This window comes from Myotis daubentonii, chromosome 5 (genome assembly GCF_963259705.1).
Source record: "Myotis daubentonii chromosome 5, mMyoDau2.1, whole genome shotgun sequence".
NCBI classification, from domain to species: domain Eukaryota; kingdom Metazoa; phylum Chordata; class Mammalia; order Chiroptera; family Vespertilionidae; genus Myotis; species Myotis daubentonii.
In genome coordinates, this window is record NC_081844.1 from 13213719 (window position 1) to 13228421 (window position 14703).

The 14703-nt window shown below is 42.4% G+C and overlaps 1 protein-coding gene across 1 annotated transcript in view; it reads right to left on the reverse strand.

The window, feature by feature from the left end:
- Positions 1-643: 643 nt before the first annotated feature.
- CDCA2 (cell division cycle associated 2) overlaps positions 644-14703 on the reverse strand; it is a 71149-nt gene continuing 57089 nt past the window's right edge. The window contains 3 exon segments of the mRNA XM_059695952.1: positions 644-2671; positions 2674-3786; positions 6604-6775. Coding sequence (XP_059551935.1) covers positions 2571-2671; positions 2674-3786; positions 6604-6775 — 1386 coding nt within the window. The 3' untranslated portion in view covers positions 644-2570.

Sequence of the window (14703 nt, forward strand, 5' to 3'; positions counted from 1 at the left end):
CAGTATTTTGTTGAATAAAAAGATCAAGGTGCAGAATGGCACGGACAGTGATCCCACCAGAAAACAAGCCCACAGTCGTGTTACACAGGGTTTACATTTAAGAAAGCTGCAGGACGCTTGCATGGGTGGGAGAAGACAGTTTTTAATCTTGTAAAATCATCTACTTTTTTCAATAGCCACATGATCCTTTTGTAATAAAAATGAGTAAAACTAGAGTTAAAGGGAGGTTCCCTCAGCAGCAGCGGCCAGAGGCCCTGGCTCTAGATCGGGGTGCAGGAGAAACTCCAGATGTCATGCTGCCATCTTCTGGAACAAACAAGAATCTACAGAAGCGGGAAAAGATGAGAAGAGGTTGTTCTAAGGCTAAATGTCAATGGTTACAGCAGTAAAAAAGGTCAGAAAAAAATGATTTTGGAGCCAAGTTTTTGATTAAACCACAAGTGAAAACCATTAAAAAGAGAAAGCATGGCAAATACGGAAATCTTTAACTTTTTGCAAGTTTTATGATTCAAATGAGACGTAAAGGATAAAACTGTACCTAAGTTTCTTTAACTTTTCAGAGCTGATCTTTTTAGGAAAAATGAATTTGTTCTTTAGAAATAGCAACAAAATATTCACATTGAAACACTGAAACCAACACAACTTGTAAAATGTTTTTGTACTTTTAAATGTAGATGTTAGAAAATGAGAACAACTTTGTATTTGAAAATTCAAGAAAAAAAAAATCACACACAAAAATTTTTTCCTTATCCTCATGAACACTTTTGAGGAATAAAACAAAGCATGTGAAATGTTAAAAAGTCAAAGACAACTGATATTATCGATCACCATACAACTAAAAGGGGAGAAAATAACAATCTTTTTTTTTTTTTTAACCCTCATGTTAAACAAAGGAGAAATACAAATATTTAGCAGAAAACAAAACCCTCTAACATCTTATATTTCTGAAAGTTTTTTCTTTTTTAATTACCAAAACCAAAAAGCTTCCTAAGAAGTTAGTTTTTCTTTTTCTGTGGTTTGTTTTCAGTGGTATCCATTTGCCAACCACACTAAACTATAAAAGAGGAGGAAAGTCCATAAATAATTTACGTGTGAAGATAAAAGAATTTTTTAAACAATCCACCCTTTAGCAGAAGAAATTGGGGATCACTTTGAGTGTTAATGTAAAATACATTAGTCTTTAGCAGCAGGAGTTCCAGACCTATTGGTGCCAAGAAGGTAACAAATAGTCTCTCTCGGAGGAGGGGAAATGGGCGCTCAGCAGGCGCCTTCTTCCCTGTTGTGTTATTTATAGAGAGCCCTATTTGTTAACAGGTTTCTGCTATATTGGAGAAGGAGAGTTTAATGATTTAAAGGATTCCAAAGACAATTGTGTAATGATACAATGATTTATGCACACTCACAAATTCCAGATATACAGGCTTTAGATTTTCAAACTGCTATTGCCAAAGTGGCGACAGGATACAGGATAGATATACTGCCATATGGCTGAGGCATAACTAGAAAATCCGAGACAAGTGACAGTACTTGACATAGTGAAATAAAGATAGCAAGGCTGGAAACGGCCTTGTTAAAAAAGAAATTAGCGACATACTGCCGCTTTGAGTAAGTTTTTTGGATTTAAAAAAATTTCTTTAAGGAGAACCACAAATAAATCCCAAATTACCTGTGACTAATTTGAATAATCTGGGAAATGAGTCTTCAACTAAACTGCTATAGCCACCTCTCACCCAACAAAGCATGTAAGAATACTGTTTGAGTTACAAAATGCTTTCACATTCATTATTTATAAATTACATTTTCATTTTATAATGATAGATTTATCATACAGGGTGGGACAAAAGCAGGTTTACAGTTGTGAGTACACAAAAGTTTAATCTTGTAATAATATTTATGAATTATTATATCATTCTCTATACAAACAGCTGTAAACCCGCTTTTGCCCCACCTTGTATTTGGGTCATTAAAAGATTTCCAAAATTCCATGTTTGAAATTTGATTTTAATATAAGTATTAAAAATTTAATTTGAGACAGATAAAGCAAGTCATTGAAGTTTCTCTTAACTTTAACTCAAGAAACAAGTTTTATAATTCATCTACTCTAATTGTTAAACTTTTTAACCAGTTTTTTTTTGCAGTATTTTTAAAATAAAAACACTTTAACACCTTTCCACCTTATATTAACCTCCAATTTTCATCGTTACATTAATTATATCAATATGGTTTTGTTTTGCTTTTTCAAAAAAACCCCTCTTCTCATCCAGATGTAATGAGGTGGTAAATATGTACTAATGTAAAATGAAACTTAAGAGACATATTATCGGCTCTATAAACAATCCTTTTTTGCAAAATACTAATAAAGCATTTACCATGTGGGGGAAGGACATATTTAATAGAATGTTTTCTTTTTGAATGATAAAGCAATTCACTTGTTTCTACTTAAAAGTAGGTTCAACTCAAGTGATTTTATTTGAAACTTTGAAAACACTGAAATCGCACAGATAGCAGGAACCAGGAAGAATCTTTTAAGCACGGACAGTTACCTTCTCTGGCCAAAGGTTCCACAGATGTCAGTTATTCCGCAGTTCTCCGATATGGCTAATGCTCTCGATGTCCTTTAGAGAGCTTTCTCCCTTCTGGCTGAGAAGGTTCTTCCTGCTCAGCATTCTGACTTAGTATTCTCAGTGTTTGCAAGCGCAGATGTACAAAAGCTCTTCCTCCTTCTCTGAGGGAAAGTGGAAGAATTCGCTGCTAAGCCCTCACTCTTTTCTTGATCTGATGTGGAGTAGAGTGGACATGGTGGCTGTCTGGACACAGCTTTTCTTCTGGGGGACATACTTTCAAGTCCTCTGCTGTCAAATGTATGCATTGTTCTCCTTTTGGTTCTTTGGGAAGGGCAGGAAGTGGAAGGAAGTGGAAGTGAAATCCAGACAAGTCCTTCATTTTCCAAATCTTTCTGTAGCCTTGTGCTACGTCTGACTTTTGTTTCCCGATTGGTTCTCTGAAAGGTCTGCTCTAGGGAGTCAGATAAATCTTTATACAGTTCAGAATTTTCCAAACTAATTTCGACAGAGCTGCCCACACTGTAGGAAGGTTTGTGACTTCCATCAGTTTCTAAGTGTAAACTTTGACCATCGGGATAACACACAGAGCGTCGTCTTCTACGTTTCTGTTCACAGCTCCCACCACTGCTGCTTGCTGCTGACTTTCTTCGTACATCCTGGCTTTGGCTTTTCTTTTCTTTTCTATTGTCAATTAAGACATCCTCTGAATAACCACATTCTTTTGGAGAGCCAGAGAGTAAATACTTGGTCTGCAGTTTTCCTTCAGTAGCTCTTAAGAAGTTATCCTGTTGTTCACACTTTATATCACCTGGAATTTTCATGTGAAAGTGGTTTTCCACATTTTGATCAGCAGCAGAAAATTCTTGGGGCTGCATGAGAAAAGCTGACTGTGGACCATCTGATACAATGGGTTTTTCAGTAACAGAAGCACAAGAAACATGACTGTTTTCATTATCCTTCCCAGTTTTTAGGTCATTTTCACTTTCCCACCTAATTTCTGCTTTTGGAATAATTTTACTTGTACAGATTCCTACAGTATTTATACTTGAATCTTGATCAAAAGTGGAATTAATAAGCAACAAGGACCTTTTTATGTGAGAGCTGCAGAATTCAGACACACCGTGCTCATTAAACTCTGGATTCAAGTCTGAGTGCTGAGGGAGACGGTTCTTTCTTTCCAGAGGCTTCCTTTCTTCAAGTTCACCATTTGAGTTGAAATCATCTATGGGCATGTAAATAAGTTTGAATCTAATTAAAAAGTAACCATAAAAATAAACTTTAACAATCAAATGGGTGCCATATTGTAATCTGTTTTAAACTTCCATAAAATCACAAGATGTATAAAATATTACATTGTATCTGTCCTATCTGTCATCCTCCTTTCTCTTTTAGTTCTTCCCCAGGCCACAGGTTAAGAAAACATGTAGTTAATGTTTGAATTAATAAAGCACAAAACCTCAGACCAGGAAAATGAGAACTGTATCTTAAATTGCTTCCATTCTAATGTACTTGCCACACTATAAGGTCAATTAGCTATATTTCCCATTTCCCTAAAAATGAATTACTGAAAATGGGCAATGTCCTGCTTCTGAAATCTTCTATCAATGTTTCCCCTGAGTAGTTTGCGTGTAAAGCTAAAAAATTTTTTTTAAACAATCTACCTTTTAGCAGAAGAAATTGAGGATCACTTTGAGGAAAGAAAACTTGGAATCCTGGGGGACTTACTGGCTTCACTAAAAGGGTACTCCCTGAAGACACTCAGGTCTTATGCCCTGTGTTAAAAAATTAACATAAACTGAATTGTACTCTCATGTAGAGCCATTTTTATTTCAATATTCTAAAAATCTCTTCTGCCTCAATCGCTGACTAAAATTCCTCCTCCAGGAAACTCGCGCCGTATGGAGCCTGTCCTGTGTTCTCAGCACACTGTGTGACATCACAGGGGGAAAAAAATCAAGGGTGAGAACACCTCGTTATGGTTCTCAAGTTATGTAACACAGCGTAAATGAGTTCAGGCCTTATTTGTTCTAAAACTCAATACTATTAAATACCATCTCTCTTGTTATCTCATATAATGTTTTAATTCATCAGTCAAATGAGTATAAAAATGTTCTAAACAAAATCAAACTGGCAGACATATATAACAAGCTGAACAAAAAAATCTACAAAAAATTTTCTGTTTGAAAGGCATATATATATGCACTAGAAGCCCAGTGCACGAAATTCATGCACTTGGGAGAGGGGGGAATCCCTCAGCCCGGCCTGCGCCCTCTTGCAGTCCAGGAGCCCAAAGGGAGTGGGCCTAAGCCAGCAGATGGACATCCTTAGCGCTGCCGCGGAGGCAGGAGAGGCTCCCGCCACCACCGCTGCGCTCGCCAGGCTTCTGGCTGAGCAGCACACCCCCTTTGGGAGCGCACTGACCACTAGGGGGCAGCTCCTGCGTTGAGCATCTTCCCCCGGTGATCAGTGCGCGTCATACCAACTGGTCGTTCCGCCATTTGGTCAATTTGTATATTAGTCTTTTATTACATAGGATGTTTGGGGTACTTCAAATCATGTCATGTAAAGCTAGAGATTAACAAAGGGCAGGATCCACTCAGTGCCACCCATTAATATGTCCCTTGGGCTCTTTATACAACCTCAAAAATGGATATTAATATATTGTTCATGAAATTAAATACTCAAGAAAAAAGTAGGCGAGAGGAATGGAGGCAGGCAGAGAGGGAGAGAATGAGAGAGGGAGAGAAACATGGATAGGAAAGGAAGGAAGGAAAAAGGAAGGAAGGGAGGGAGGGAAGGAGGGAGGGAGGGAGACAGGAAGGAAGAAAAGAAGGGAACTGCTTTAAACCCTTGTAACGGTTATATATAGATGTTTAAAAATTGCTTCAGGTATTAAAAAAAACCCAAATTCTCTAATAAGATGCAAGACAGAAAAAAAAATACTATTATTTAAACATCTTGAAAGAAAAACAACTGCTTTGGAATTGGGGATAAGACTTCATTTCCAGTCTCAAGGGGACCGCAATTTGCAGGGAATGGAGGCAGACATATCACTATAAACCAGGTGGGAAGGAGTAATGTGAACAGTTTTCCTGGAAAGGCAGCCAACTCAGTTAAACTAAATCGTAAGGAGAGCAGCATTCGGCCACCCCATCCCAAGATAAACCACCTGAAAGGATGGGATAGGAGAGTGCTGCTCTGCAGGTGCCCGGGGCTGGAGGAGCTTCCTGGGGCTGGAGGAGCCTGGTGTGACTGGATGGGTCCTGTGTTTAAACTTTTGTGCTTTCCCGAAATTAAAAAGGAGTTTAAAGTGGCATGTACCATATTCATCCTTGAATCTGTTATAAATCTTATACGGTATGTTGCAAAAGGAATGCAGGCTAAAAATACTGGATGACTAACAAAGGTAGGTATTTTAAAAATGATTCTATACAAAATTAACACACCAAATAAACACATACTCTTATTATGTGTAGCAAGTTTTGTTAATTTCAAACCCTGGCATTATAAAGCAGGTGCAACTTCAATTTTTATCTAACTAGAATATTTAGCAACTCCGTCTTTGCTTTTAAACAAAGCTTTCAAGGTGATCAAGCTCAATTTACAAATGGCATTTATAGAAGATGCTTAATAGGGCCAACTCTACTGAAATGCAGGGAAGTATATTTTTTAATTGTTGTCCTTAATTCATATTAGATGTATCTAGTATTGAGCCATCACCTCATTCACTTTTAATGATGGGCTATACCACCAAACAGAATTCATTTTACTTTAACAAAATGCTTTCAAAAGAAAAAAGAAACAGGATGAAAAAAGTATTTCTCCTAAAACTTTATGAGTTTCTTTGGGGGGAGGATCCAGAGCTCCCATCAAAGTCTAAAAGGGTCTAGGTGACGTAAAAGTTACACACTGCTGCTTCCTTAACATGCCTGTGGTAAGATGAAAAGTTGTTTTTTTCTTTATTTACAATTTACATGGTGAATGGGAAAAAGGGAAAAAATAAAGAGAAATAGCAACAAAGAAGGTGAAGAGAAGAGACCTGAAAACTTCCTGCGGACGCTTGGAACTGAAGGCGACATCTCATAGAGTTCAGGCAGCTCAGGAATAGGACTTAGAAGCGGCTTCTTAGACGCAATGTCTCTTTCCCCATACAGAGTCTTCTCAACGCCTTTCTTTCTTCTTGCTTTCTTCTTTCGGCAACTTTTTAAAACCTGAGAAAATGTATTAAAACACAGTAACTGAAAAAGATATAGCACCATATACAATTTTGACTCTTTAATTTCTTTTGAAACACTTTAAACCATTCATCTCATTTAAAATTTCAGAAATCTGATTTGGGGTAGGGGGTGAGGTTTCTTACACAAAGTCAAATAAAATATAAAGCAGAACTCAATGAACAAATTGTAACAAAAATGTTTTGCATTGCCATAAAGCATTGACAAAATAAACTCAGAATAAGTAAAAAATAGATTAGAGAGACTGGACAGACTTAAGACATGGGGTATTTGTAACCACCCTGTAGTTAGGATGACGCAGCATTAATTTCAGGAGTTACCTACTGCAAGCCATGGAGGGGATGGGGCGCTTTTCCTCCCCCAGATCTGGATGAAGAAACAAGAGGTGTGTACATCAAGTTTGAAGAACACACAGCTGGCTGAGCTGATGCAAATAAGATTTGTTCAAGATTAAAATGAATAGGTCAAAATAAAATGGATATTTAACAAGCACAAGTAGATGAGAAGCAAAGATTGGGGATAATTGATAAAAAACATATGGGTTCTATAAAAATAAAAAAAAAACCTGCTTACTAATATCTGCAATGCAGTATTAAATTTAATTCTGACTGCCATTTCAGTAACTGAGAACTAATGTCCTATGTTAAGAAGTTTCATATGGAAAAGACTTGAGGGAAAGTTAAACACTGTATTGAAATAATAGATTATGAGTAAAAAGAAATATACTTAGTGTGATACCATATGAGAGAACCAGATCAGGTCAACATAAGAAACATGTTTTTAACAATGCTTCTTAGAAAATGGAATTCACACAAACATTCATGGAGATACTGCTTGCTATGTGCAGGTAATACCTTCGTTGGTATGAGACAAAACACACTGGATGTGGAGATATCTACACTAATAAAAGAGAAACATGCAAATTGGTGTCACTCCGCTACCCTTCACACTGGCAAATCAGGGCGATATGCAAATTAACTGCCAGCCAAGATGGCGGCCGGCAGCCAGGCAGCTTTTAGTGAACATGAGGCTTGCTTGCTTCAGTGACGGAGGAAGCCAAGGTTCCCCGCCTGCCGCTGCCGGCCTCTGAGCTTGCAGTTTGAAACATTGTTACAAATATAGAAGCTAAACAAAACCCCAGAAACCTGCTTTCAGCCCGCCGGGATCTCAGAGCTGGAGTTGAAACAGTGTTTCAATTATAGAACCCAAACAAACCAGATACCTGCTTTCAGCAGCCGAGGCCTAAGAGCTGGAGCCAAGCCTCAGAGCTAAAGCTGGCCCAGAATAAGAAAAAAAAAGGAAAAAAAGGAGCGGTTGGGAGCTTCAGTCACCCGCCAGCCTGAAAAGAGCCCTCAGCCCCTCACCCAGACTGGCCAGGCACCCCAGTGGGGACCCCCACCCTGAAGGGTGTGTGACCAGCTGCAAACAGCCATCATCCCCTCACCCAGGCTGGCCAGGCACCCCAGTGGGGACCCCCACCCTGATCCAGGACACCCTTCAGGGCAAACCAGCCGGCCCCACCCGTGCACCAGGCCTCTATTGTATATAGTAAAAGGGTAATATGCCTCTCAGCACCGGGATCAGCGGAGCCGAGAGGCCTCCCGGGACCGGGATCAGCGTGACAGGGGGCAGCGCCCAAACCCCCTGATCGCCCTGCGGCTCTATGTGTGACAGGGGGCGGGGCCACAACCTCCCTATCGGCCCGGCTCTGTTCGTGACAGGGGAAGGCGCCCCAACCCCCTGATCAGCCCTGCTCTGTGCCTGATGGGGTGAGCTCCCCAACCCCCTGATCGCCCTGCAGCTCTGTGTGTGACGGGGTAGAGCCATAACCTCCCCATCGGCCCTGCCCTGAGAGTGACAGGGCATGGCGCCCCAGCCCGCTGATCCGCCCTGCTCTGTGTGTGACAGGGGGCGGTGCCCCAACTCCCCTATCGGCCCTACTCTGTGACTGACAGGGGGGAGCTCCTCAACCCCTTGATCGGCCCTGCTCTGTGCATGACAGGGGGGAGCTCCCCAACCCCCTGATGGGCCCTGTTCTGTGCGTGACAGGGGGGAGCTCCCCAACTCCCTGATCAACCCTGCTCTGTGCGTGACAGGGTACGGAGCCCCACCCCCCTGATTGGCCCTGCTCTGTGAGTGACAGGAGGCAGCGCCCCAACCCCCTCATTGGTCCTGCTCTGTGCGTGACGGGGGTGGCGCCGCAACCTCCCCATTGACCCTGCCTTGAGTGTGACAGGGGGTGGTGCCCCAACCCCCCAATCGGCCCTACCCTGAGCGTGACTGAGGGTGGCATCGCAACCTCCCAATCTGCCCTGCTCTGTTCACGACAGGGGGCGGCGCCCCAACTCCCCAATCGGCCCTGCTCTGAGCCCGACCAGGGTCAGCACCTAGGGATTGGGCCTGCCCTCTGCCACCCGGGAGCAGGCCTAAGCCAGCAGGTCGTTATCTCCCGAGGGGTCCCAGACTGCGAGAGGGCACAGGCCGGGCTGAGGGACCCCCCCTCCCCGCCCCGAGTGCACAAATTTTTGTGCACCGGGCCTCTAGTGTGTGTGTGTGTGTATTTTATATATATATATATATATATATATTACTAGGGGCCCAGTGCATGAAATTCGTGCATGGGGGGAAAGTGTCCCCTCAGTCCAACCTGCACCCTCTCCCATCTGGGATCGGGCCTAAACCGGCAGTCAGACATCCCTCTCACAATCCTGGACCGCTGGCTCCTAATCGCTCACCTGCCTGCCTGCCTGGTCGCCCCTTACTGCCTAGCCCCCCGCCGGCCTGATCGCCCCTCACTGCCTCTGTGTGGCAGCCTGATTACCCCTAACTGCCCCCCACTGCTGGCCAGGTCGCCCCCAACTGCCCCCCCCCCCCCGCCGTCCTGATTGCCCCTCACGCCCCACCCCCCGCCCCCCGCCCCCCCCCCACCCCCCCCGCTGCTGGCCTGGTCACCCCACGCAGCCCGCTATTCAGTCGTTTGGTCGTCCCTCACTAACGCCCCTGCTGGCCTGGTCGCCCCACACAGCCTGCTGTTCAGTTGTTTGGTAGTCCCTCACTAACCCCCTTGCCAGCCTGGTCATAGGCAGCCATCTTGTGAGGGCATGATGGTCAATTGGCATATTACCTCTTTATTATATAGGATTATTATTACTGATTTCAGAGAGGAAGGGAGAGAGAGAAATATCAATGATGAGAGAGAATCATTGATTGGCTGCCTCCTGCATGCCCCACACTGGGGATAGAGGCTGCAACCCGTGTATATACCCAGACCAGGAATCAAACTGGTTCACAGGTTGATGGCTCAACCACTGAGCCATGCCTGTTGGGCTGGATGTGGTCTTTAGGGAGCTGAGGGTCTAACGACAAGTAGTCATAATATGTATGATCATGACACACTCTGCATAGACCAAGAAGATGGGTACCTGGCCTATGGGAGGTGTTTGAGGCAGGCTCCCCAGAAAAGGTAATGTCTAAGTTAAGTCGTAAGCTAGAATTGTTTTGGCCAATTATGGGAGTGGTGCAGAAGGGCTTTTCTAAAAGAGAAGGGAGCTCAGCTGGTGTGGCTCAATGGTTGGGCGTTGACCCAGGGTCATGGCTTGATTCCCGGTTGGGGCACATGCCTGGGTTGATCCCCAGTGTGGGGTGTATGGGAGGCTGTTTCTGCCTCTCCCTCCCTCTCCCTTCCTCTCTCTGAAATCAATAAAAATATATATTTTTTAAAAAGATTAAAAACAAAAAAAGAAACAAAGGGAAGAGAAAGGCATTCACAGGAGCACCATGTGAGGCAGCACACACAAAGAGCTGCAAGCAGCAGTGTATTGTAAGTGGGCCCACGTAGAGATGGCAGATGAAGGTAAGCAAGCAGGGCCCTTGTTCACACTGAGAGCAACAAGGTCTCACTGCACGGTGATTCAGGGAGTAAACAACATCTGAAGTTACATTTAAGAAAGATCATGTAAATGAATGTTGGGAAATAGTGAATGATTTTCAGGACTACATAAGTGGCCAAGAACTGTATGTTCCATGAGATACCTACTGATAGCCTATAAAACAAAACATTCCATGGAAAAATAATTACAGAACAGAAGATAAATGTTCCTCTTGGTGATTTACAATATACATTTAACATTATATTCTCTGAGAAATCCTCAGTATAAATAAAGTCTACATACATTAGGAAAATGCTGGGTTAAATATGTTTTTATGACACTTTTTATTTTCAGGGAATTTCTGTTCACTTCCATGGGACAGCTGGGGAAATTATAGCTTAGTCCAGTGGTTGGCAAACTCATTAGTCAACAGAGCCAAATATCAAGAGTACAACGATTGAAATTTCTTTTGAGAGCCAAATTTTTTAAACTTAAACTATATAGGTAGATACATTGTTATTAACTTAATTAGGGTACTCCGAGGCTGGCCTTTGCTAAAAACGTCCTCAATCTGAAGGGTCCACCTCAGCGATCGTACCCCCACTTCTTCTAACGCCACTTCTTCAAAATAGACCCGCCCAGGCCGAAAACCGACTTCTGTGCATGGGCCACAAAGTTTCAATCGCACTGTACGTGCGCGCCCGCACGTGGTACTTTGTGGAAGAGCCACACTCAAGGGGCCAAAGAGCCGCATGTGGCTGGCGAGCCGTGGTTTGCTGACCACTGGCTTAGTCAATGGATGTGGGCTCCATCGATGAGCTGCAAAAGAAAGTATTTGGCCTCTGGTGCCAGAAGCCTTCTGTGCAAATCCTGACTCTGCTTTATAACCTTAGGCAAGTTACCTCACCTCTCTGTACATCATTTTGAACTCATCTGCAAAAATGGAAATCACAATAGCACTAGTATTAAGTAAGTTTACTTAGGTTGATATGGGGGAAATATTTTTAACATCAAAAACTATGCTCTTGCCCTAGCCAGTTTGGCTTAATGGATAGAGCATCAACCTGCAGACTGAAGGGTCCCAGGTTCGATTCCGGTCAAGGGCACATACCCAAGTTGCAGGCTGGATCCCTGGCCCTGGTCGGGGTGTGTGCAAGAGGCAACCAATCGATGTGTCTCACTCATCATTGATGTTTCTATCTCTCTCCCTCACCCTTTCTCTCTGAAATCAATAAAAATATATATTTTTTTTTCAAAATCATGCTCTTAGTATTACTGTGTGACACAATCCCTACATGTTCAGCTAATATACTATGGTCAATGTTTTAACTTCTAGAATAGTTTCTGATTCATATGGAGAGAAAATCTACTTTCAGCAGAATTTTGAAAACCTTTGTTTCATTCATAAAATTTGCCAAACATGGTGAAAGACGAGTATTCTGTTTTTTCATGGTCACGGCCAATAGAAGTACACCAACCAAAAAGCAAAGATGAAAGCCACTGTGGTCTGCCATGAAAATACATCTATATTATCCATAAGGAGGTTTCATCTGCAAAGGCGAGAACTTTAACAAAATTTGAATTAAAGCCAATACAAAAAAGCCTTGCTTATACTGCGAAAAACAAAAAGCCACTTGTAATTAGAATCCTAAGGAAGCCACGTGATCGAGAAGTGGTTCATGACTTGGAGCAAAGGACAACTGAAAGTATTATCCCTAAAGTGATTCTATTTTCTCCAGAATCACCACTATTTCTTCTCATACAGTGAAGGAGGTCATGCACCAGAAGTAAATGCTTATCTTTTACTTGCACCATTAAGACTTTTATTTGCACCATTAAGATTTGGCAACAAATCAAATTGTATAGGAAAACTTATGATAAAAGCATACACTTCCCTACCCTTGCTGTTTGCTTACTAGTTCAATTTTAGTTCTGTAGGTAGCTCCATCCCTTAACTAAGGGGCTCATATTGCTATATTTTTAACTTTTTATAAAGGAAAATGTTGAACACACAAAAAATAGAATAGTATATTGACCCCCATGTACCCATCAACTATTGTCAATAATCACTATAATGTATAGAAATCAAAATTCATTTATAAACACTCCCCCACCCCCGATTATTTTAAAGCAAATAATTTTATCTAAAAATCCTATATATCTCTAAGAGGTAAGGGCTCCCTTTTTCCACAATAAAATGAAACATTTTATTACCTGACATTGTATTCTATTGATTTTTTTTCCTTTTACTATGAAGTTTAATTTTTTTCCATGTTTTCTTGATATAAATGACATATAACATCATGTAAGTTTAAGTCATACAAAGTTATCACTTGTTTTATTTATATATACACACACATCTTTACATTTATATATATCTTCACTGATATATCTATATCGATATCTATACACACTAGTATATATCTTTTTAAAAATAACAACACACCCAAAAACCTGGACCAATTTCCAGTGAATTATGCTGAGTGAAAAAAGCCAGGAGAAACCAAGATGGCAGCATAGGTAAACACCGGAGATTGCTGCCTCGCACAACCACTTCAAAAATACAACTAAAAGACAGAACGGACATCATCCAGAACCACAGGAAGGCTGGCTGAATGGAAATTCTACAACTAGAAGGAAAGAGAAAAGCATACCGAGACTCAGAGGAGGTGCTGTGTGGAAGTAAAATACAGAGGTACAGAGGAGCATGTGGAGAGGGCTGGCGGCTGAGGACACGGTTGTCTTTTTCAATCGGGAGGGAGTCTCAAGCTCTGAGCTCCAGTTCCGGGCGAGTCTCTGGGGACCCAGACTCATACAGGAGAAACTGGACTGTCTGGCATCAGTCGGAACTCGAGGGCAGCTTTCTCTTGGGGGTGGTTGCAGCGATTGCTGGGACACTGAGAAGCAGGGCCTCTGAGGGCAGGACTGAGAGCAGCCATAACTGCTCGCTCTGCGCTGTTGATCCCCGGGGACCCCGCCCCACCCAAGCCCTGCACAGAGGCTTTTGCATATGAAAGGCCTGGCCCTGTGCAATCTGATAATTACCTAACAAACTGCAGCTGGCCCAAGGCCCCAGGGCAACTTGCATTTACTCAAAGCTGGCTCCTGCTGGATAGCCTCAGGCAGAGGCTAGATTAGCACCTCCTTAGAGATTCAGGAGCCATTGTGCTTGGTGGTCAGAGTGGATAAAGGACACACTCAGGGGGCAGATTCAGTGAGCACCAAAGCCCCATTGAAGCAAGTCTTGCCCTGGAGGGGTGTCTCCAGCCCAGAAGTTCTCCCACTGCAGACACAGCTGATTCTCACAGCCAACTGGCCTGCAGGTCAATCCCTCCCAGTGTTACCTACAACAATCAAGGCTTAACTACAACAAGACTGTGCACAAAGCCCACAAAGGGGTGCACCAAGAGTGTCTACCTCAGGTAATTGGGGAGGCTGAGCCACTGGGCCCTATAGGACACCTAGCACAGAAAGCCACTCTATTGACACAGCGAAGCATAAAAAATGTGGAGACAAAGAAACAGGACACAAATGACAGAAATGGAGGAAAGCAAACTACTGGATATAGAGTTCAAAACCACAGTTATAAGGTTTTTCAAGAATTTTCTAGAAACCGCCGACAAACTTAATGAGACCCTCAAGAAATCTAATGAGACCCTTGAGGTTGTGATAAAGGACCAACTAGAAATTAAGCATACACTGACTGAAATAAAGAATATTATACAGACTCCCAACAGCAGACTAGAGGATCCCAAGAATCAAGTCAAAGATTTGAAATACGAAGAAGCGAAAAACACCCAACCGGAAAACCAAAATGAAAAAAGGATCCAAAAATCCGAAGACAGTGTAAGGAGCCTCTGAGACAGCTTCAAGCATACCAACACCTGAATTATAGGGGTGCCAGAAGATGAGAGCAAGATATTGAAAACCTATTTGAAGAAATAATGACAGAAAACTTCCCCTACCTGGTGAAAGAAATAGGCTTACAAGTCCAGGAAGCGCAGAGAACCCCAAACAAAAGGAACCCAAAGAGGA